This window comes from Triturus cristatus, chromosome 1_2 (genome assembly GCF_964204655.1).
Source record: "Triturus cristatus chromosome 1_2, aTriCri1.1, whole genome shotgun sequence".
Lineage (NCBI taxonomy): Eukaryota > Metazoa > Chordata > Amphibia > Caudata > Salamandridae > Triturus > Triturus cristatus.
Window position 1 is genome coordinate 442792374 of NC_140580.1, and position 24922 is coordinate 442817295.

Below are 24922 nucleotides of genomic sequence, written 5' to 3' on the forward strand. Positions count from 1 at the left end.
GCAATCAAGCCTTTTTCCTTGCATTTCAACAGTTGCAGTTTTGTCCTCAGGAATTTCTGCTCACTCAGTATATAGCGGATCCATTTCTGTGGGATTGGGAATTCACCCCCTTATCTATTTGTGCAGACCAGTTTCCATTTCTTTTCCAGGGAAGTTAAGGTTTCAAATATGGACATGGTCTTAGTAGTTCCAAATTGAGTGAAGAATACCTGGTACCTAAATCTCTTGGATCTTAGCTTCTCATCACAGTTTCGTCATCCATTGAGGCTGGACCATCTGTACCGGTGGTGCCGAGGAGAATGCTGTATTCTTACATAGACACCTTAGAAGTGCTTGCAGGAATGTTCAGACATACTCTAGTAAAGTGGTATTTTTAGGTCTGGCTGCAATAAGAAGTACAGTGACAGTGGGATTTGGGTTCATCCCCTTCAGTCATTGGCTTTCATGTGTTCTTCATGGTTTGCAAGTGCTTGCTTATACTGTCTTTTAAGGCCATGGTCATTTGTGCATGGTCAAATTGTCTCACTCATTTTTCCATCATGTTTTGGTGACAGGCATAAAGTAGTTCTTTTACTAGATTAAAGTAAGTGTGCGCTCTGTGATGCATTTACTTTGCAAATACAGTTCCTTTTTATGTGCTGGTTTGTTATTTTTGGTTGGAAGGTGCCTCTGTTTGGTTACCTTTGCCACATTTGTATTCATGTATTGCTCTTTTCAGTTTTTTTCAGTGCTTTCATTCACAAACTAAAGACGTGTGCATAAGTAGACTTCCTTAAAAATGGATGCTTAGCTGTGTATACCATTTGAGTTCATAACTTTTATAAAGCAAATGTAATCATCAAACTGTTTTCCATAGCACACTTGTTTAAGTGAATGACTTAACTCTACAAATGTGCTGTGTTCAGCAAAGGGGTCCAGCATGCAGCTTACACATTGTTGTAGCTCAGTATGTTGCTTCACTATCGGATTTTCTTTCTGGGACATCCAAGGGGACCAAACTCACACAGTCACCCAACTACTAAGAAATACTTCCCCTAACGAAAAGCTAGGTCAATTTGCTTTGCCAATACTTGTTCGGATAAGTGGTTGACATAGTCCTGGGAGCTAGGCATCCAGCTAAGAAATCTGTCTCTGCCTAATGCAGAATGACAATGACAATGACCACTTCTCAAGAGGATTAGGATTTGTTATGTTTCTTTTTTCCCTTTCCTTGTGTTCAGATGGGCTCGAGTGAGGTTCAGTGAAAGATTATACATGCCTGTGATTTCAGCCTTTCAGTGTTTCTCAGAACAAGATTCACTCTTCAAAGTACATCTAGTTCCACTTGTCTTAAAAGATCTGCAAAATGCCACAAAGTGTTTCATCTCCTATACCTTTATACATTTAATTTGCTATGTCAACCCTGGTGGAGGTCTCCATTTGAGCCCCTGCATTCTTTTGACTGAAAACTCTTAACACTGAAAATAGTATTTTTGGCTCCTTCGATCTTTGTTTGCAAAGCGTCCATACTGCACACTCACTGTGTGTATTCAGATTGCATTGCACTTGGTATATATAGTTGAGGTGTGTTAAGCTGCCCTTTCTTCTGAAGTGATTTTAGAGCATATATCTCAAATGGTGGTGCTGCTCTGATTTCTCCCTCGCCATTGCAAGGAGGAGGGGCATGTCCACAATTTGAACTGTCATATGGTCCTCAGTTTCTCTAAGAACTACTCAATCAAAGACTATTTATATAACTAGCGGTTTGAAGTTTTATTGGTAAAACATCATAAGCTAATTTCAGTTTTAACAGCCTTGCTATGAGAGTCCTGATTCCACTAGTTGAAGAGCAGCTACTTTCACCATGTTCACAGTAATCGTGATCTCGGATATCTGCCTTGCAGCCTCCTTGGCCTCCATCCGTTCCTTCAGTAAACACAACTTTCTGAATATGTGTGTTCACATAAATACCAGATTTGAGTAATAGTGATGCATCAGTTTATACCATAGGCAGTCTCTGCGAATCTGTGCATTGGACACTCAAGTCTCATGTCTGTGGTTAGCTGCTGAATGAGTCTTTCAGAAGACGCGGAATCTGCAGTAAAAAAAGAAAAATCCATGTTCCTGATCTTTGATCATGTTTTTCGGATGCATGCCTATATTCCAACAGACCTATTCCTCATCACCTGATTACCTTCCAGTCTGAGAGCTGATGGGATTTTTGTTCTTGTTTTTTTTTTTTTGGTACATGTTTGATTATCTGGCTCTTTCTCTACCTGTCCTGTAGGAAAATAAGATACAAGTGCTTCCATGGGTGTCAGGCGGTGCCTTTGTAGAGCCTTCTGGTCCTCTCTACTGACTGGTACTGGTACCACCTAGCCCCCATTTCTGAAATGCAGAACTTATGGACTCAGTCTGGTGCCTGAGGATATCTCAAAGCACGGTGATTCCGCAGTAAGATAGAACACCCGCCAGAAAAAGTTTGTGAAGCGAAGTAAATTGCTCATCGGGCTGAATGCAGTTCGAGACAGTTTTTTTTTTTTTTTTTTAAATAGTTTTTATTGCGTTTTGACATATAGGTATCACCATTACAGCATTGTGTGCAAATTCTAATATGTCGCGTCACAAATACGCAAGCATGGATGCTGGCAGGTGCATAGGGAGTAAGGTAAACATTCGACTGCTACAGCCCTTCATAATGAGGCTCAACTGACGTAAGTGCTGCTACGTACTGCGGTACCGAGGGAACACAAAAATAACAAAACAGGAACAACTGTATACTACATGGTCCAGCAGGCTATATGAGGTCTAGTATGGAAGACCATTACAAAATGAAAGCGATAAGAATCCCCACTTCACCATGCTGCTGATACTTTTAACACCTCGATCTCTTTTGTCATGCCCTAGGAGCTTGCCTGTTCCAGTGACTGTTTTCATGCTCTGATACACTCCACAATAGGTTTATGTACTCTCAGAAAATGCAAGAACTGCACATTTTCCACCTGTGAGCAGAGGAGTGGTTAATCAGAAAGGGTGTGGGGAGAGATCAGTAAAGTAAAATGGTGATTTGCCTTTTGGAGCTCTCACAAAGTCCTAAAGTCAGTTTTGTGGGACTTTTTTCCTAGTTTGGCACCAACATTTGGTGGCTCCTTCTTTACTGCGGCTTATCAAAGAGTTGCGTATGTGCTCATGGATGCTAAAAATGTCTTTCAGCTTTTCTTCTGCGAGTCCTCTCAATGGGCAGGTTCCTCAGATTGTGAGCGAAACTGGTAACATTATTCGTGGTGGGAAAACTAGGTCAACACATTATTCTTGTAAGTAGAAGACAACACTTAATTCAGTCAAAGATGGTCATCTCTCTACATTGCTGCGGTGAGTTTACGCTGCAGTCAACCAGTGAGGTCTTCTTTACTGAGGTCGTTCAACTAGGGGAAAACATGATGCAGGATATATTGCTTTCAAGTCAAACGATGTACTTAATATAGATTTGTTTGCTCCTCTTTTTTTCCTTAGGTTTTGTTGAACTCGATTTGCATCGCACTATTATTCCGTCAAAAACTCCAGAGAAGTGTTCCCTGGACATGATTCCGGATTACAAGGCAGCAGACCACTCCAAAGCACCTAAAACAGCCTCGCTCTTTGAACAGAAATCAATGAGAGGATGGTGGCCGTGTTTTGCAGAACAAGATGGCAAACGTATTTTAGCGGTAAGAGTTTATGCATTCTCCGTCCTATCTGGGCATCAATCCCAGAGTCGTCCTCCCTTATAATTGCTATCTCACTTTTAGTTGTTGAGTCTACAGACCCATATTCTTTTTTTGTAGCTGAGAGAAGTGGTTCACATTAGTTCTTTTTTTGTGTGTGACCCCAACATTTAAAGAAAATTAAATAACTGTTTGTGCAACAATTACAGGGGCGATTGTCTCAGAAAAACAGTATTTCTTCCCTAGCCCTCTTGATCAGCGAGTGTTATTGTTTGAAGCTGTACAGCTCCCAGTGGTGGCTACTTGTAGAAATTAAGGAAGATTTTTTTCATGCTTTGCCATCCTGCTATGGATATGTACATATGAACTGTAGTGCTTGAGCATGTCTTTCCCCCCCCCCATTTTTTCAAGCACAATTAAAAAGCTGGTAAAGATAAGAAAGGCGGACCATTTCAAATATTCCACGATCTGGCTGGGGCCAGGCTTGTTAAATTCTTTTTGCTGGCATGTGACTATTACACTGCATAGTCGCCATAATAAAAAATAAAAAATATAACCTAATATTTTCTACCTTTTAAATTTATTTTTATATTCTTCAAAGTCTCTGTATAACGTGAAAATCAACTCAACCTTGTAGACTTTCACAAACCTGGTGAAAAAGTTTCCTTTTCTCCAGCGCCAGGATGCTCCTTTCGGAGTGACAGCGCTTTACAAATACCGCTTTTCATTTCATTCAGGAGCAATATTGCCCTGTTCACGTCCTCGGCCTTGGGCATCTGGTTCCCTCAATGTGTCATAGAAGTTCAATGGTGAACTCATGGCGATTACCAATTCTTAAGTAGATTACTTCTTTTAAATAAGTAGCATGTTCAATGGCATTGCATGGTTTCCTTCCCTTGCCCAGTAGAGCCTGAGATCTGATGACTCTGGGCTCTTCCATGTTCTGTCTTGGATTAAACCATTGGTCTGTAATCTGTTACAGTTCAACAGATGAGGAATTTCGAGGAGGCTGGAAGGATGGATAATGGACCAGTGCAAGGATTTTCAGTACCACAAACAAATAGCATTTTGCCCGCTGGCACACCTCTAAACACAAAAAGGCCAATTTTCGTTTTGGGTTGTGTTTTTTGGGGCGTAACTAGGTCGTGCCTTATGGCTGCTGTTGGGCCAGGCCTTGTGGAAGGGCCTGCTCCGTTTGGATACATCCTCTGAAGAGACCGGCTTGCCCATCTTTCCCTGTTTATAAGCTCGGGCATTCATTTAAGGAGATATATAGACTGGGTGCTACTCATAGCTTTTTAGTTAAGGCTCTGAAATACTGTTCTCTTTTCCATACTTCTCCATATTTATTTTATGAATTTATTTAGGGTATTTGTGTAGCACAGGAGCAACACTGTTCTTCACATAAAACAGAAAAATGAGAAAAATCGGTGAGTGGGACAGGTTAAAATTTAAAGTACGTTCAGAAAAGGTGAATTAAGTAAATGTTTAAAAAATTAACCATTAGACATAAGCCCGATTCCCCATTTCTGGTGAGGAACCACACCACGTTTTCTTAGTGTTATTTGTAGAAACCCTTAATCCTAAGTGTTGTGTTCTCCCTAAATCCTCCATTAAGAACAAATGTGTGCATGTTATTTTGGGCCATAGGTTCCATGCCCTTTATCATATCATCCTCTTCTCTAGACCGAGGAATATGGCAGTGCTTAGCGTGGTCGTAATCCTTGCTGCTGCCTAGGTCACTGCGAATGAGCCAAGAATGCATCAGACATTATGTAATTGACTCTGCGTGTAATGCCCCAAGATTTTGAGGGCCTTGATCACTTCTCTTAAAATGCTCTTAAATCACTATCCGACTGGCCACCATGGGTTCCCTTAGTCAGCAACACACTGAGCTTCTGTAGGTGTGCTGGAGATCACTCGCTGCACTCTAAGACTGCATCTGAAATGCAAAGCGGTGAAAGAGTGAAGCTGCTTGAGTCTAAACTCTGAAAAGAGAGAGGATTCCCTTGATTCTACAATTTAAACAGCATAAGGTATTATGTCTTAAAGTTTTTTTTGTGAAAAATTATTTTTTATTGAAAACCATATTTCTCATTGTGTAAACAAATAAAAATCACAAAACATTTCATGATACTTCAAATGAAGTTATTAAAAAAAACATCATACAATACATGTCAATTCAATTCTCATTTACATTCAACAATATAGCACAATTAAGACCAGCATAATATGGAGACAGACAAAAAAACGTAAAGCCCAATTTCTCTTCTTTACACGTGCACATCAAAATGAACTCAACAACAGTTTGATATACATTGATAAATCGGTATATTATTATCTGTATTGGTCCTTTGATCGTGCATATCCACAGCGTCGACGCGTTTCGATGGCTTAAACTGATATTACCATCTTTGTCAAGACCACATAATTCTGTCTCCCACCACAATTAATGTTTTCCTTCAAATGTGGTGGCGTTTTATACTTGCTCCTGGCTCACTGAATAGTATGCTCGATTTGACCCGCTTTCATTTAACTTTCTTCGTTATTTGCGTTGTTTTTTTAAAATTGCATGTTACACCTTATCAATTCATTTGTTTAGGGGACTTGTTTTCTTGAATCTGTTTCTTCCTTCGGTGCTAGTTAGGGATTTCTGCACCATAAGGCTTAAAGTTCTCTTCTTATTTTCAACGGCTCTATATTTCGTTGTTAGTCCTCCGTCATCTGTATTTTCGGGTCGGAGCAAAATCTAAACTGAAGAACTGGGCTATTCTAAGGCCCAGCGGTGCCAGGGGACAACACCTGAAACCTTCGTGGGTTACCTGTTCCGGCGTACAAAACACAGAGACACGGGACACTTCCGGCGGCATCAAAGATCAGCGTTTATTTACTGCAGGGATACAGAAATCGCAAGAAGTACACAACGTGTAGGTTCTGAGAGACTGCTTCGAATTGCAAAAGTGGATCGCTCCTTTTATACACATTTTGGTCATTGCACAACATGGCAGACAAAGGTTACGACTCAGTTCCCACAATAAACTTCAAAAGGGTCGCATTCATGTTTCAGAAGCCCGGAACATAATGACAGCGACATTGCCGGTTCCCAACTGTAAAAACATATTATCCCCACATTAAGCACATTCCATTCTGACTGTAAACACATTAGGAGAAGGGACAGAAACAGATGCAAAGGAAGAACAAGGATGCACAACAGATTGAAAAAGAGTGTAGAGAGTAATAACGGAAACTTGATTGCAGGATCAAAGACCTCGTGCCTAATGCATGTATGACTGAAACAATAAGCAGGGACGGCAAGATGAGCCTTGAGCGGGGCCATCTGCCTCCGCCGTGTCATTTCCCCTATCATAAAAGACACCCTCAAAGAAACACGTGTCCTTCGTGAAAGCTTGGGAATCCCAGGGTCACAGAGCGGACAAGGTCCGTTCGCTGGCTACTTGAGGGCAAGAAACAAAATGGATGCCGCATCTAAAATGGAACCCGAGGGTTCGGATGGACATACCTAGAAATGAGACGATCCGTACATAGTAGCGTAGCGAAAACGCGTACACCCACTAAACTCGTCATTTGCGGTTCATAGACCCCAGACTCGTCCATATTCGAACACACCCAAAAAGTGTCGTTCCGATTCTCATGGAACCTCAAAACTCTGTCAAAATGAATTCCCTGGTTCACTGCAGCAACATCTGGATTTATGGGTTTATCTTCACATTTGAGCTGAAAAACATGGTGCACGCTTTGAGCTTCCTAATATCCATCTCTGCCTGCAACTCATGAATGTGTACTCCAAATCCGTGCAAGTTGGCCCAACCCTTTTTGACAATCAAGTGTCCACCCAGCATCCTCTTACGGATTTTGTGGGCCTATTTGGAACAACTTTGAATTTCATTACCTATGTTTTTTGCACATTTAAGCCCTAGGATGCATAATCATATTGAATTATACTTCGAGATTTAAGATGCAAATATGAGCAGAACTAAAATAGAAAGTTCACTTTCCCAAGGGGGTCATTGGAAGGTGGGGCCCTGGTGATTGCCCACTTTGTCCAGGCCTTAAAACGTCCCTGTGACCGCCACCGTGTGACAAGAGTTATGAGTGCTAAGGTCTGTTACTGGAACTCCTTAAGTGTTAGTGTTGGAGCTAAACGGCTTGCCCCTTTCAGATGATTCACTGCAAGGCTGCTGCAGTCCTCTCCACCACATCCAGCCAAGTTCAAAAGGGGCTGCAATGTGCTTCCTTGTTACACTGACTCACAGCAGCATTAAGCATTACCTTTATAATCCTCTATCTTCTTCATCAGACCAGTTGTGGAGTTGTCCAAGCATTGTTTAGGGAAATGTACTGCTCTGACCGTTCCCTCATACACTGTCCACCTTGGCAGCACTGGAAGACCACCCTAAAATATGCAGGCCCTTCGGGCACTGCCAGATTGCCCTATAGCCTTGTCCGACTTTGGTCTGTGATGTGCGTGTTTGTATTTTTGCTTGGCTGTGTACGCATATGTCTGAGTACAAGTCTGTAAGTGCGTGTATGTATGTGTGCTTGGCTGTGTACGTGTGCTTGGCTGTGAACGCATATGTCTGAGTACAAGTCTGTAAGTGCGTGTATGTATGTGTGCTTGGCTGTGTACGTGTGCTTGGCTGTGAACGCATATGTCTGAGTACAAGTCTGTAAGTGTGTGTATGTATGTGTGCTTGGCCGTGTACGCATATGTCTGAGTAGAAGTCTATACCTCGGACCTGGGGAACTGGGTTCGAATCTCGGTAATAACGCCGAACATCCTGTGATTCTGGGCAAATCACTTAATCTCCCCGTGCCGAACAAAAATGAATGTGACCTCATGTAACGTAACTAGTGCCATGTAAAGCGCTCTGATACCTGATTGGATTCGGGTCTAGTTCGCGCTATATAAAACTCTGCAAAAAAACCCAAGATAAATGTCCTTGCCATTGCCCAGATTTTAGGGATTTGTAAAAGCTTATTTTTATTTATTTATTAAATGGAATAATTTCGGAACGTAGAAGACAATTTACCCTCAGCCCTGCTTTTTACACTACTGTGTATAATTTGCATGCAATTTTTGATGAACTTTTAAATCGGCCTTTTATTTGGATTTTATACACTCTCCTTATATCATCAGCAATTCAACTGATCAAAAAACATTTCTTACATGTAATAGAAATCATGATACAAAATATCGCCAATTCAAAAGCTTTTATCTCAATCATACTTTTAATATTGAAAGGTATATATGAAAACAGAACAAGCGTAGGGGGTTTAAAATCTGACTGCTTCTCGATATAGCGCTTAGCTAGCACCAAGCTTTAATCGCGAGGTGACGCCTACACAAGATTGGGAACAGCAAAATGTCACTAATAATAGGATGGCACGCAAATGTCAACTCTCCACCTGCCACTTCAATGAGCCGAAGGTGCTGCATTGCCCTACTAAGACTTGTAGTACCACTGTTCCTTCAGAGCAGTATAACTTTTGCTTCCGTAAACGGTTGACATCTAATGCACCGGACAGCTGGTTTTAACTGATTGGAATTCAGCCAGGGACGGACGCTTAAATCTCAGGCTCGTTTCTTGGTGTTCTTATCTGGCGCCCCTTTGGGATTGCCAACAGCCGATGATACCGCGCACAATTATGCACAACCGTAAGAAAACGGCTCTTTATGCCCTTTTTCCAATACTGGTACGTGAGCAGAGTTGTGTCAAAGTAAAATTGCCTTAATAGGTCTCTAGATCCAAATATCAGACCAGCACAAGCAATAAATGATTGAAGTTGCGCCAAAGCCTGGAAACGCTAATTTTTAGTCACTGTGGAGCCTATTAATTGGAAAATGGTAAACCGGAAACTCGAAATTCGCTCAGGTACCTAGCTACCATTGGTGCAGCAGGTGTAGTGGCACCGGGGTCCAGATACCTGAGGGGCCCATTCAACCCTGATAATTACTATGTTTTTCTAACCCAGCAGCAGTCACTTCAGTAATTTGTCACCTGTTGACACAATTGATAGACATTACACTCCTAAAATGTATGCTGGTACTTGCCTTCTGACGCAAGTTACGGCTAGCTTTCATATCCTGTAATTGTATTTATACATTATATGCGTTATACCTTTTAAAGATCATTTTGAAAACTCCTGAAGAGCAAACACGGTTAATGCATCCTGGTACTTTTGGAACCACCAGATGGCGCTCGTCTATAGCAAATAGATGCTTCTAAGCGAGCAGGCCTAATCGAGACATTCAGGACCAGATCACAAATATTTATAACTGGTTCTATTGCACGGCCTTTGGTAAGTTAAGGCAGTGTTCTATGCAAGGAAGGACACCTGTCAACGTAGTAGTGGGAAACAGATTCTGGACGTCGTAACATTTGTGCATGTGTGTTGTTGACATGTTCTTGTGGTGGTGATTGTGCTTGATGCTGTGTTGCGTTCTCTTTTGGCTGTTTTGTTAGGCTCTGTTATGCTTTATGTTGCTTGTTGTATGTTACTGTGTTATGTTCTTTGCTTTAGATCTGTCACCAGATGCTGCTACATTTCCAACTAAAAGCAGCACATGCCTTTACAGTTTCTGTGACAGGCAGCCATTTACCGCTTTTGAAGGTGCTGCTTTTGGCTGGAAATATAGCAGCATGTGTTGACTTATCTAGACATGGAACGACCTCTCAACACATCAGAGCCTCCTCCTCACTTCTTGAGTTCCACAAAAAGCTGAATTCCTGGCTCTTCATATAAGCACCTTGTGGACCATACACCTGCCTATGCGCCTGGATACCCGCCGGGGTGATTAGTGCGTTATACATATCAACATATCAAAGTAAACAACTGGACATGACGTAAGCAATATAACCCAAAGTATAACGGGACACATCTCAACAATAACAGAGCACTATAAACAAAGTACAATACAACAAATTCACACTGCAATATTGTAGCACAAAAACACAGCAGTGTAAAAGTCAGAACACACCACCACCACAGAATACCCCAGCTCAAAGATGCTCAAATATTGTTCTCACACATTGCAACAACTAGAATCGTGTTTTCCAAATTCTGTGGTAAAATGTGTTTATAGCAAGCACAGCCTTACTTTGCGTCAAGGACATAATATAGCACCCGGTCACTGGACACTTTACATGTGGCCAGTGTAGTGTGTGTCAGCTCTGTATAGATTCTAAATCAATCCAGCATGCCAACAGTAAGATGCCCTTGCGTGGGCACTCCGATTGCAATACCTTTAATGTGATCTACAGTATAAAGTGCTGAGCAGTAAACTATCAATTGGGCAAAAGATCAGAATATGTATTGTTGGCAGGTGATCTGTTGTAAAATCACCTGAAGGAGGGGGCAATGGGAGCAGCTATTCAATAAAGAGCAAATAAATTGGATCCTCAGGATGGACGCAATGAGGATCAGCCTGCACCAGCAGGGAGAATGGACCGATTTGATTTGAGCAATCCACGGTGTGCGACGATCAGCACCTTCATTATGGACCCCTTCAGTGATCCCAATATCAATTCTGGATTTTCAACTTGACCCAATTGGTTCATTTGTATTGTTCTCACTTGTGGGATCAGTGTTTCTTGTACATGTCCTTACCCGAGGTCCCCGGTGATCCTCATGTTCACTGCAGCTATGATCGTGCCAGTCAAAACTGTTTCATGATCCGGCCTCACTGTGGGAGCGGCTGAGTTTTAACTTCGCACTCCCAGTGCTTGCTTGACGTGATACAGTCCTTTTGGGCTTTTGATCAAGAATCTTGCGAACATATATAGAATTATCTGATGTCCTTTTAGTTTGATGTATTTTCTTTCATATACAAGCCTTTTAATGCAGTCTGTCATGCAGTTTCTTCCCAAGCGATGAAGTTGGGTTATTTTGGTTTATAGGTATTTTTGCTATGTTTTCTGAATTATGCTCTATAAAAATATAAGTAAAAAAAATTAAGTACACTTTATTCACAGGCTTCTTTTTTTCTAAAATCGGAAATCTGGGCACATTGGGCCCATGGTGTCTAACATTGTCAGCAGTTCGCTGCACTTTTTTTATAGCTGATTTGATTGCCTTTCACCCATATTTGACCAACTCCTTTATAGCAATATTTAGTTTACATTTTCTTGTCACTAATATCTTATTTTAAATCGCAATGGACAAAGTAATCTTATGAAGTGTGAGGGATGAACATGGCACCCCTGGTCTACCACAAGGCCAAAGAGTGGAAGCAGGTGATGTTTGCTTACATCCAAGGCAAGGAAGTCGATTTCGAGTTCCGATCTGGTAAAAACAAAAGTGTAATATTTTGTCAAGCTGGGCCTCGATTCATTCCTCGAGGAAGGAATGCTTCAAAAAAGAGCCCACCACACCGATCGTGCTTCAATTACTTCCAGTGAATACGAACATGCGAGTGGTAAAACGGACGTGCTTCTCCTATGCACTGTTCCACTTCAGGATGCCCACTGACAAATATAGTAGCCTGCAGATTTGAGTTCCTTTTTTAGGAAACCACTTCACACACTATTCAAGGCATTTGCGCGCTCTCATTTTTGCCCGATCCATAACCATGGTTTGGCGTTTTGACTCAAGCATGTACGATTAATCTGATGGAGAAAGTGGGTCTTCCAAACCTCATGACGCAGAGTGCGTCAACGTTTAAAACTACATTGTTAGCCGGCATGAAGAAAACCATGACCTTCCAGACGGTTGCCCAGATGTTTAGCACTGCCATTTCCAAGACTTTCAATGAGGTTCTATGAATATTTAAATCTGTGTAGTTTCCATTTCACTTTGCAACAGTTGTATCCTGACCTTGTGACTTGAAGTTGGATTCCGAACATCCGTCTTTAGAACTTAAGCCCTAACCAGACCTGGGGGAGGTTCTGCTAGCTTTTGGTGTTTAGCAGAAGCACTACATCAGATTGTAACTGGTTTTCTATGAAGCACAGGTATTAAAATCCTGCATTTGCTATTTTATACTTCCTTACGAGAACTCCCATTTGCCTACGCCAGTGGTCGGAACAAAGTATGTTCTTCATTATCTTGAAGAATGACCATTTAAAGTCATACCTTAAGGACAAAAGACAGGGCTTCTGGAACAAAAGCCGTCCACTCTTTGATCTGTATGGTAGCATGAAAACTCTTCAATTGAATATTGTCTTTACATATATTAATATTAATGTATACATACATCCCATTAAAACCCTGGTCAAGTAATATATGCATGGCCTTTTTTCAAGTTGTTCCAGATTTTCATATTAGCCAATTATATTGCGTGCTCCAGATCTTTGTCAGCAAAAACCATTCGCAACTCCCCACCACTTCCACCATATGTACCATGAATACATCTATGTCAGCTTGTTGATTAAAAAATGCCGAAGTCGGGTGTTTAAGAGAGTGATCCCATTGAAGTGAATGATAAATGAACACTTGTTTGGAGGGCAATATAGGATTGAAAAACATGCAACCCCATTGAAGGCTATGGAGGCTTTTTGTTTGGTGGGGAATAGAGGTAAAAGGAGTAACACCTGCCTAGTGCACGTGGGTTGACGTGTATGCGAATATATGGCAGGAATCTGCATCTTGAATTTGCAGTGTCGGAGGCGAAGCAGTTTCTGCAACTAGTTAACCAAGCAGAGATACAATATTTTTCGAAAGCTGCCAAAGAATCTCTCACTGGCATTTAGTGGGCACAATGAGCAGGAGGAACTTGAAGGGTAGTAGTAGCTGTCTTCACACTTTAAAGCAACCACCCACATTTCCGCCAGCCATTAATGCTGATGTTTTCAAAGCAGCCCTAGATGTATTTTTCTCACCTACAACAGCAGACTGTGCCTGGGTTGCCCACGAACGTTATACTTTGCTAAGGTGAGATTATAGTGATGCTAGTGAGTGGCGTGTGAAGGGGGCTATTGCGAGGAAGGAACAGAATGATTCAGGAGGAAGGACTCGTGCAGATGCGGGGTGGGACTCCAGGTGGGGGCGTTCCAAGTTCTGAGAAAGTTGGCCATTTAAAAGGTGATGCTGTAAGGGAGACTGCAGAAATACAATGCGTTAAAGACCCAAACCATATTTTCATACTCCATTTTAGCAGTAGCGCACTGTTTGAGTTACATGTTTGAGAGCGAGCAAAATTATAAAGTGTTGATTGCCAGAGGTCGACATTATTTCCACATTAATTTGAAGAGTTGATTCAGCTGTCCCTTTCTTTAAGTTATTTTTATTGTTCTATTGCAATTGGAAGGTGGAGGGCAGAGTTAGAAAGGGAATGATGGGACACGTAAGCACTGGTCATCTCCTGGCATGTGAGTACCCAATTGCCTAGGAGTGGACACCCTGAGTTACAGTTGTACTGTGACTGCTCATTGCATCATGTAACTTTGACCCTTTTTCCCTGACACGTCCGTTAAGTTGTCCACTGTTGAAGTGAAGTCGTATTACTATGGTGGATGTAGTGACGTCACATTACCGCAGAGGAGACATGACGTCACATTAAACACAAGGGGTTTAGGTGTGTCACATGATCTTTGACTTATTAACAGAGAGGGATCAGTGACGTTACATTACTTTAGAGGGAGCAGTAAAATGTAATTACCATAGAAGGCGCAGGGAGTACTATGTGAGTGTAAATAGTGTTGGGGTGAGGGGAGTAATTTAACTTTGTGCAGTCATTTTTTCATGTTCACATGAAGCTTTAAAATGGTTTTGTAATCAAAACTGCACAACAATAGATAAGTGTGTAGAAAATAGACCTCGTATTTAGAAAATACCTAAGAAAAAAGTTCAAGTACCTGAAGGTTTTAAGGGGGACATCATGGTGGATCATATAAATTCCAAGTGATTTATGTGAGCAGTGTTCTTAGGTCCTGACGTGGTATCCTGATTTGTCAGATATTGCCATAGAAAGTATTTTGCAAACTCCAACAAAGCACTCATTTTTCTTTCTTTATTCAAATATGACTTCGTTGTTCAAAAGCTGATCTGGTTGCAGCGAAGTGTGTTCTGTATGATGTGATGTAAAATGATGGCTCGGCCTTACTTTTCTAAAGGGTAAAATTGAGATGACGCTGGAAGTTTTGAATGAAAAAGACGTTGAAGAGAGGCCAGCTGGCAAGGGACGCGATGAACCCAACATGAACCCCAAGTTGGACCCTCCAAAGTAAGACATTTTTCTTCCTGCCTGAGTATGCCCCTGCGCTCGAGATGCCACAAAAACACTAACCAGTTCTGATGTATTTTTGCTCTAATATTTCCATAGTGCAACACTTTAATATTATTGATGCGATTTTGGTTTGACATTTGAACCCCCATATCGATGAAAAGACTAGATTTCCACTTAGTGACTGGGGCACAAATGGCATTTTGCGCCAGTTATTTGGTCAATATCTCATTCCAAAGTTGTGTAAAGCAGAAAGTTAGTGCAAGCTCTGTAATCTGATCTCCGGCGTGCACTGCCATTGTCCTACACAAAATATAATGGCAAACTTCCTTTCTCTACATTCTCGCCCAGTGTGTCCTCTTTCCGCTTGTGTGCATGTCTGTAGCAGCAGGCGAGAGTCTCTCAGCATTGGTTCTTATGTCCAGTTAATTATTAACTCAACTGCATTATATCCAGCGAGGATAGCCTGAGCGCCATTACTGTTTGTCAGTGTGATTAATATTGCGCCTTTTCCAACGCAGCCGCCCAGAAACCTCCTTCTTTTGGTTCACAAATCCATGCAAGACCTGCAAATTTATCGTGTGGCGCCGGTTCAAGTGGATTTTCATTGGTGTCATCGTGCTCATATTCGTCCTGTTGTTCCTCGCAGTACTCTTTTACTCGCTGCCCGTAAGTATTTTTTTAAATACTATTCACCATTATCCACCTCCTGTTACATATTGGCTGTTGCTTCCCCCATTTAGATGAATTAGTAACACGGCGGTTTATTTGCTACATACTTGGGTACCGCTAGCATCTGCTCTCTGGAATGGAGTGCGTCCCAGTAAAGATTCCGCTGGCCTAACTCCTAACCAAGTTTTGTTACATTTTGCGTTTCCTCTCTGTCACATTCTTCTTTTGCTGCTTTTTTTAACGTGTGATTTTTTCAGTTCTTATATAATTATTGGATGTTTCTGAATTATGATAAATTTGCACATTTGAAATCATTTGCAGTAAATCGCAGGACTTGGGCATTCTCCCTTCAAAGGTGTCATGCTGTACTTCTGCCTCTATATTTTACACGTGTCATCTCATTTTAGTATCTTTCTCTCGACCTCCTTTTTTAAATTAATTTCTGCCAAAAAAGTATTGGGTCCGCAGTTGCCTTTAGCCGCCTGGTTCGAGCCTTGCTGCTAAAATAGTCATTGTTCTTAACTGACACGAGATGTGGATTGAAATCTGTTAGAATGCACCACGTCACCAAAAAGTAAGTCTGTACGTTTTCCAACCTTTTATCATTTTAATTTATTTTCAGAACTACGTGGCGATGAAGATAGTGAGGCCGGCTGCAAGATAGAACTGAGCTCCCAGCCCAGCGTTCCCGCCACAAACGGAAGAAACCCTCCCTCAGCTGCGGGCCGGAGCCGCAAGGTTCACGGGACGGTTTTAACCTTGCTCCCTTGAGCACTGCCGGGGCAGTCGCCAAGGATTAAGACTTTATCCAAGGTTAGCCAGGGTTCACGGGGTCGTGACTGGTGGATGACATCAGCTGCATAATACTTCTGCCATTAGTAATGTCTTCCGATCCTGTATGCTGTACGTCCTCCATTCATGTATCAAACATTGCCCTATGAACCGTGTCTGTTACGGGAGATCAGCCTTTGCACAGTCCCCTTTTCCCTTTCTACTTAATGTACACTTTTCAGAATTTTTTACATTTTTAAATCATGGTGTGCACAAAATGCAGAGACGCCATATATCAATGCTTCCTGAAAAATTGCTATTTTTGTAATTTCTCTAAATGTGCAATACAAGAAAGAAAAAAACAGCAACGTGTTCACTCAGGTGCTGGTAAATATTATATTGTCTTGAATATTTGTTACTCTTTGTACGTTTTATAGTATATGTTAAAGCTCTTCAGCACGGTCACTAAAAATAAAAAAAGCACTATTTTCAAAGCAGTTTCGTATTATTATTGCCAATTACAAAATAAAACTGAACCTACATTTTGCACTTTTGTTATATCTCAATAAATATTTTTTTTTGTGCTTAGCCTTAAATTTTGGACAAATGCCTCGCCTTCGTCACTGGGAACTCCGCGTGTTTGCAATCTTGGGTACCGTAATTACTGGTACACAGCACCCGCCTCACTGGGGCTCCCGTTAGCCAAGAGCACAAATGTCTTCAATGAGATCTTTGGAGGCCGGGCCCAGTGCGCCAAGACACAGCTCGACCTTCCACTGGCCATCATTATGTCAAAGTTAATAGTTTTCCTGTGTGTGCAGCCATGTAGCCCACTGACCCATAAATGATAGCCCAAAGCTGGAACTAATCCCTATCCAGATGGGGTGTCACTTCAGTATTGACAAAATAACACTTAGAATCAATTAGCCTGCCCAGGAGTTAATGTTTGTGGCACTGATGTAGACATGTTTAATAATATACGAGCAGGCCTGACAGGCTCTGAACACAGTGGCTGACTTATTTTTTCATGTTGATGCTAGCCAATGTGTTTCCTCCAGTTGTTCTAATAACTGGAGCTGGGGTTTGTCTAGAAGTGCATTTCCAAAGGTGCCATTTTGCACATGACAGGTATGGAAAATAAATGGGGTAGAGTGGAACCAAAGAAAAAGGGCCCATTAACTTTTCAGTTAATTTTGTGATCTTTCTGCCAGATTTGCATTAGCTTATTAATAGACACGCATTGCATGATTGCTTAAAGTATTTTTTGATAAAAATGCAAGAAATGTTGTTAAGTAAGCTATGCCTTGGACATTTGTTCAATGCTGTTTGCAAACCTGTACTCCATTCTAAATCTGATGTTTATTGATCCCCAAATGACCAATCATACAATAGGGGACCTTTGTGGAATTTTGTCCATCCATTCTGTCGTCTCCTAAATCAAAGCGACAAGAAGCCGCCAGCAGGTGTGAGTTGTGGGTGCTTTTCTAAACGGGTAAATAATTAGTAAAAGTACTTTTAATTACTGGGTAAAGTTCCACATATTACTGCACATTTTATTTATGTATCAATCGGGTTAGTTTCTCAGTGGAGGCGAGAATCTCCTTGGAATTTCTTGAATATTATCATTGTTTTCTTCAGTTCAAAGGCTGTTTTTGATTTTTGTTTGTTTAGGATTAAATCACATGACCTCACAAAAAACTGCAGCTGCCCTGTCAGGCATTACGTTTTGAAAACTGAGGGTTGTTGAGATTATGCATTTGTAAAAAGTATGTGTTGAAAGGGCTTTTTGTGAGAATACTAGGAGAGACCTCCTTTCTGATGAGTGATGGATCAGTTTGCAGGCGAGGATCTAGAAGTTAGAGACCTGTGTTCACCAAAGGGTGTTTTAATCGGACTGTATTGTTTTATTGAGTCCCACCAACTGCATGCTTATGGTAAAGGAACCGTAACCTACAACCGGTCACAAACACAATGGAAAAATAATAGGAAACCACCACAACTTTCATAAGCACTACACAGTTACTTTCCTGCCTCAGTCCACTCAAACCTGTACTTGGACAAGCGTGCATCTTTATGACCCTAGAGGCCTGGTCATTGCATGAGTGCCAACTGCATGAAATTTGGGCGCTGATGGAAAACACGACCATTGTCGTTTTTGTCTGTCTGAAGTCTAGGAAATCATCAACTTATAAACAATATCTAAAGGTGAAAGGTGAGGGGATGTATCACTGAACATTCCAAAAATGTGTTTATTTCAAGGGAAGAAAGAAAACTGATTAATCTGCTGGTGAATGTCAAGCTGAATAGTGTTTGGCTGAGGTTCTTGGTTCCACTCAGGATGGCGAGGATCCAACAATACACATTTGTGAAGGGATGCATGTCCAAGCCCTTGATTGAACTAGCCCGCTGCACAGGAGCGTCTGTGTGAATTAGAGTGTAGATGCTGGGACACACAAATATTTATTATGTATGTGTATGTAGTATAGTTTGCACATGCATTGTTTTGCAATTGCATTTATATAGTGTTAATACCTCTGACGAGTGCTTTTATTGTAACTAAGGCCATGAGAGGGAACCCAGGGCTGAATGTGGACTTTGATTATTTGTTCCAGTCACATAAAAAAATATCCATTGCCGGCTTCTCCTTGCCAAGTGACCGGGGGTTAACAGTCGGGTGCACTGTGTCCCATATATTTGCTAAGTGATCAACCAATTCTCTGAATGCAAAGAACAAAAATTGCTTAAATAGTGTGGTAAGCTTTATTGACCTCATCAAACCCCCTATACTCCCAAGTTTCTAGACCTTCAGCTAGTACCTGGCAGCTTTTGCCGTGCTTCAGGCTTTGCATTTTACTTCGTTCAAGCTTTCTCCATCAAGGCCTACAAAAAAAGTCAACTTTCCTCCTTATTCCAGACCACAAACTGCGCCTCCCTATACTGATCTGCTCGCACTCCCTTCAGTGGCTGCTCAGTCAGTGCACGCAAACAGTGCAAGGGGATAAATAGATATAAGAAATACTGTGAAATGAAGAAATTCGAGAAATAATTTTTAAAAAATGATAGACCCACCAGTACATACAAGTTCAAAGAAGAAACTGAGAAAGCATAAAACAAGAGACTTGTAGATTTCCATATAGTAGAAAATATAGAGCCATTCAAGTCTCTTTTCGAAGCTAAGAGAGATTGACACCAGAAACAAGTAGGTAGAGTTTCTTATTTTATTATTTTTTTCAATCACTAATGCAAAAAAAGATGCTACTGAGAGCCACTGGAAGAAGGAGCCATAAAACCATGCTACGTCAAAAGAAAATCCTGCAAGCACAGCCTCAGAAGAAATACCTAAAAGGAAGCACTGCTACACCTGAGCCACATATGTGGCCCTGCGGCAAACTTAGTAGCAAGTCATGTAATAACAGGAGGGAAGCATTAAAAGCATCAAACAAAAAATACATGTTCGAAGCATATGAGCTGTAGATCGTATACTTGTGCATAGATCGCCGTCTGGTTTTGGGCTCAGATGTTTGCACTTTGTTTTTGACTTGGAAGAAGTCTTTGTAGTCACGAGGTAGGTGACTCTTCCTTAGTACGATAGTGCGCATGGGCATCGACTCCATCTCCGAATAGTTTTTTTCCGCCATTGGTTTCGGATGTGATTTGCTGCGGGTCGGTGTCGTTTTCGAACCCCCTGTGACGCACAATCCCTCACCACTCGACAGTATTGTCTTGATCGCATTTCCTTTTCTGCACATATCTTCAGGAAATATAAAATCCTCAATCTTCGATGCAGACCGTTGGGCCTATTCGGGTCTACCACGCCAGCAGTCAATGGAAAGGACTCCGTTCAAAAAATGCCCCGGGTGTTGTGCTAAGTTCCCACACATGGACTTACACAAGGTTTGTAACCTCTGCCTCTCCCCGGAGCATGAAGACAAGAACTGCGAGGCCTGTTCATCTTTCAGGTCGAAGAAAACTATCCGTGACCGTCGGGCTCCTCGTCACAAAATGTCTCGCGGAAGCAGCTAGATTCCAGACATCTTCGGAGCAGATTCACATCTCCAGCCGGAACAACAAGCTGATGAAGGAGATCTCTTCTCCGAAGCCGACTCCGATGTCGAAGAAGAGAAAGTCATCCCGGCTCAGCGGTCCGTGAGTAATGAAACCCATCTCCCAACTAAAACCACACCTAAGGCTTCGGCAACACCTTCGCCCTCTGGCTCAGGTCGACACGGCAACAAATTTCAGATGGCCCACCCTCTGGCCCGCCTTGAACCCAAAAGCAAAGCTTTCCGGCTCGGGATCGAGCCAATTCCATTCCGGTCCCGAAAAATCATCTTTGGGAACGAAGTCCAAAACCAAAAAGGTGCCACGCCCTTCTTCGTTGGCACTGAAAACCGCATCGATGCCGAAACCCTCGGTGTCGAAACAAACAAAGGATATGGCCATAAATGGGGTGGCGGAGTGACCATCATCCCCTTTTGGTTTTGCTTTGTCCGCTCTTAGTTGGCAGGGTATGCCCAGACGTGGGTCCCTTGCTCACTTTGCCACTGGATTCAAGCTAGCCTGGCTGATGACTGCTGATTAGCCAGAAACCGGTCCCAAGATGCTTGTTTCCGGTCCAGGGAAGACATGGCTTGGCAGTTCGGGCTGGACTGTTCCCATGAGGCACAGGGTCAGACTGATTTGCATATGGCCATGTCTGAACTGGGGTGGCGGAGTGAGCTAAAGAATGATGGATTAAACCCAGATCAGTTGACTGGGGGTGAGTGCTTGCAATGTTCAACACTCCGTCCATCATCCCCTTTGGTTTTACTTTGTTTGCCCTAAGTTGGCAGGGTATGCCCAGACGTGGGTCCCTTGCTCACTGTGCCCCTGGATTCAAGCTAGCCTGGCTGATGACGGCTGATTAGCCAGAAACTGGTCCCAGGATGCTTGTTTCCGGTCCAGGGAAGACATGGCTTGGCAGTTCGGGCTGGACTGTTCCCATGAGGCACAGGGTCAGACTGATTTGCATATGGCCATGTCTGAACTGGTGTGGCGGAGTGACCTAAAAAATAATGGATTAAACCCAGATCAGTTGACTGGGGGTGAGTGCTTGCAATGTTCAACACTCCGTCCATCATCCCCTTTGGTTTTGCGATGCACATACCATCCCACACAATACATATCCTTGGGATGATTATAACACAGATCCCGACCCACACAATGACCTGGACCGCTGTCCCTCTAGGCCATCACCACCAGATGACAATATTGGGTTTGCGCAACTAATAAATAGAGCTGCTCAATACCACGGGGGACAGTTACACACTGATCCTTTAGAGGAAGACTTTTTATTGGAAACTTTTGCACCTGCACAAAAGTCTACACACGCCCTGCCAATGTTAAAAGGCATGCAAAAACATGCACCAGAAGTTTTTAAGGACCCCGTCAGAGCCAGGATTCTTAACACCAGGGTAGACAAAAAATATAAAGCAGCTCCCAATGACCCAGTGTACATTAAGGGTCAGGTCCCTTTAGATTCTCTTGTGGTGTCTAATGCACGCAAGAGGGCAAATTCACAAAGCACAGGCGACACCCCTCCTCCTGATAAGGAATCCAAGCTTATAGATGCATCTGGAAAATGTATCGCGTCACAGGCTGCAAATCATTGGCAGATTTAAATGCCCAAGCTTTGTTGGCCAGATATGACAGAGCTCACTATGATGAGCTTGAAAAGCTTATGCAACATCTTCCTGAGCAATATAAAGACAAAGCTAATGACCAAATACAGGAGGGAAAATTAATTACAAATACATCTAGTAAATGTGCGCTTTATGCAGCTGATACGGCATCTCGGGTTATGAATACCAGTGTTTTGCTACGCAGGCACGCTTGGCTCTGAATCTCCGGATTCAAACAGGAAGTGCAGTCCGCTATTCCTAATCAGCCTTTTGATCAGGAGCATCTTTTTGGGCCCACAGTCAATACATCTTCAGAGAAGATGAAAAAGGATACAGAAACTGCCAAGTCTATAGGGGCCTTTCAATTATCTTCCCCTAGAGGTTCATTTTGTCGCTCTTTTTACTGGGCTGGCTCCAAAACTATCAGCTCAGAGCACCCCTTTTCTTCCTATAAGAGCCCCAATCAAAATAATTTCTCCAGAGGATACTTATGTGGAGAATACAGAGGCAACCATGGTAAGGGAAGAGGTCGCGGTAACAATACCCGCAACTCCCCTACCACCAGTGACTTCCCTTCACTTCCCCCCGATCATCCCACTCCTGTTGGGGGATGCCTCTCACATTTCCTACCTGTCTGGAATTCCATCACAACAGACACGTGGGTAAGATAAATTATCCAGTATGGTTATTGCCTGGAACTCGCCTCCACTCCCCCAAATATCCCTCCCAGACAACGTCCAATGTCCTCAGAACATCTGATTCTTCTTTTCTCTATTACAAAAACATGAAATAGAACCAGTCCCCTTACCTCATCAAGGCACAGGGGTTTACTCGCTTTACTTTCTAATCCCAAAAAAGGACGGTTCTATCAGGCCAATACTTGACCTCAGACCGTTAAACCTCTACATTCAGTCAGACCACTTCCACATGGTGACTTTCCAGCAGGTGCTCCCACTGCTTCAACAAGGCGACTCTCTCCACGCTAGATCTAAGGGACACCTACTTTCATATTCCCATTCACCCTGCTCACAGGAAATATCTCAGGTTCATGGTGGACGGTCAACACTACCAATTCAAAGCCCTCCCATTCGGGGTGACTACAGCAAGCAGAGTTTTCACCAAGTGCTTCGCAGTAGTGGCGGCCCACTTACGAAGACAACACATTCACGTGTTCCCTTATCTGGACGACTGGCTCATAAAAGCCAAATCCCACCGCAGCTGTGTGCAACACACACACACACGCACACAAAATAATCCAGCTGCTTCACGGTTTAGGATTCGTGGTGAATCTCACCAAATCCCACCTCCAACCGTCCAACATACAACAATATCTAGGAGATACAATAAACACTTCAAAAGCGTTAGCATACCACAACCCTCTCAGAAAAGCACTATGCAAGCTTTAATATCCAAATTTCAGCCTCCACACTCATTACCAGCTCGAGTGTTCATGCAGTTGATCATGATGAAGGCATCTTGCATTTTCATCGTCCCTTATGCAAGACTCCAAATGCGTCCCTTACAGGAGTGTTTGGCACGTCTGAGGAACCAGGCTCAAGGTCAGCTAACAGATCTGGTGTTGGTTTACAGCCGCACACATTGCTCTCTGCAGTGGTGGAACACACAAAACCTTTCCAAAGGGCGGCCGTTCCTCAACCCGGTTCCACAGATTGTGCTAACAGCAAACGCATCGCTCACCGGCTGGGGAGCTTATCTTCAAAACCATACCATTCAGGGCATATGGACCCCTCAGCAAAGACACCACCACATACATTACCTAGAAATACGGGCAATTTTTCTGGCATTAAAATCTTTTCAACTCCATCTGGTAGGCAAAGCTGTCCTGGTCCGTACAGACAACATGACAGCAATGTACTGCATACAGGAACAGGGGGGGACACACACTCTACAGCTTTCAGACCAAGCTCAAAGCATATAGAAATGGGCCATTCCGCAAAACATATATCTTCTTGCGGAACACCTCCCAGGGGTACACAATCCGATTGCAGATCTGCTCAGTCGTCAAACACAGCAGATTCACTAATGGGAACTTCATCCTCAAGTTCTTCCATTTTTTCATATGTGGGGCCACCCAGAAATAGATCTGTTTGCCACACATCAAAACACAACATGCCCAAGCTTTGCGTCCAGGTATCCACACCCATTGTCCAAAGGCAATGTGCTATGGATCAAGTGGTCAGGCAAATTTGCTTACACTTTTCCGCCTCTCCCACTAATTCGGTTAGTGATTCAGAAGCTCAAACAGCATTCGCTCACAATGATCCTGGTTGCTCCAACATGGGCCTGACAACCATGGTTCACAACCCTCTTGGAACGATCAGTTGTTCCTCATCAAAAGCTACTCCTCTCACCCAAGCTTCTCACTCAGGACCATGGAGAGATAAGAATTCCAGATCCCAATCAACTCAACCTTGGGATCTGGCTCCTGAAGTCTTAGTTTGGCTACCTCGATCTCGCGCCAGACTGCATGAGCATCATTAAAGAGGCTAGATGTCCTACCACCAGAGCATATTACGCCACAAAGTGGAAACGACTTGTAATCTACTGTACAAATAAAATCAATTCACTAGATGCTTCTATTCAAAACATTGTATGTTATCTCTTACACCTACAACAATGTAACCTAGCATATACATCCATAAGACTACATCTCGCTGCAATAGCAGCTAACCTCCAAAACAGACAACGCTTGTCTTTGTTTAGAGTACCTGCCATCAAAGCATTTATCGAAGGACTTAAAAGAATAATTCCACCCAGAGCTCCACCCTCTCCGGTATGGAATTTAAATATTGTTTTTACCAGACTCATGGGTCTTCCAACCTCAGCACAAATGTGAACTACAGTTCCTAACTTGGAAAGTCACCTTCCTAGTCGCTATCCCATCTCTTAGAAGAGTTAGTGAAGGCCAGGCATTAACCATACAAGAACCATGT

At 42.6% G+C, this 24922-nt stretch overlaps 1 protein-coding gene across 5 annotated transcripts in view; it reads left to right on the top strand.

The window, feature by feature from the left end:
- Positions 1-16802, top strand: part of MYOF (myoferlin) — a 591005-nt gene extending 574203 nt beyond the window's left edge. For all 5 annotated transcript variants that reach the window (XM_085606131.1, XM_085606127.1, XM_085606128.1 and 2 more), the window contains 4 exons: positions 3493-3686; positions 14756-14865; positions 15387-15534; positions 16160-16802. In XM_085606131.1, coding sequence (XP_085462257.1) covers positions 3493-3686; positions 14756-14865; positions 15387-15534; positions 16160-16201 — 494 coding nt within the window. In that variant the 3' untranslated portion in view covers positions 16202-16802. The remainder of the gene's footprint in view (positions 1-3492; positions 3687-14755; positions 14866-15386; positions 15535-16159) is intronic.
- The last annotated feature ends 8120 nt before the right edge of the window (positions 16803-24922 follow it).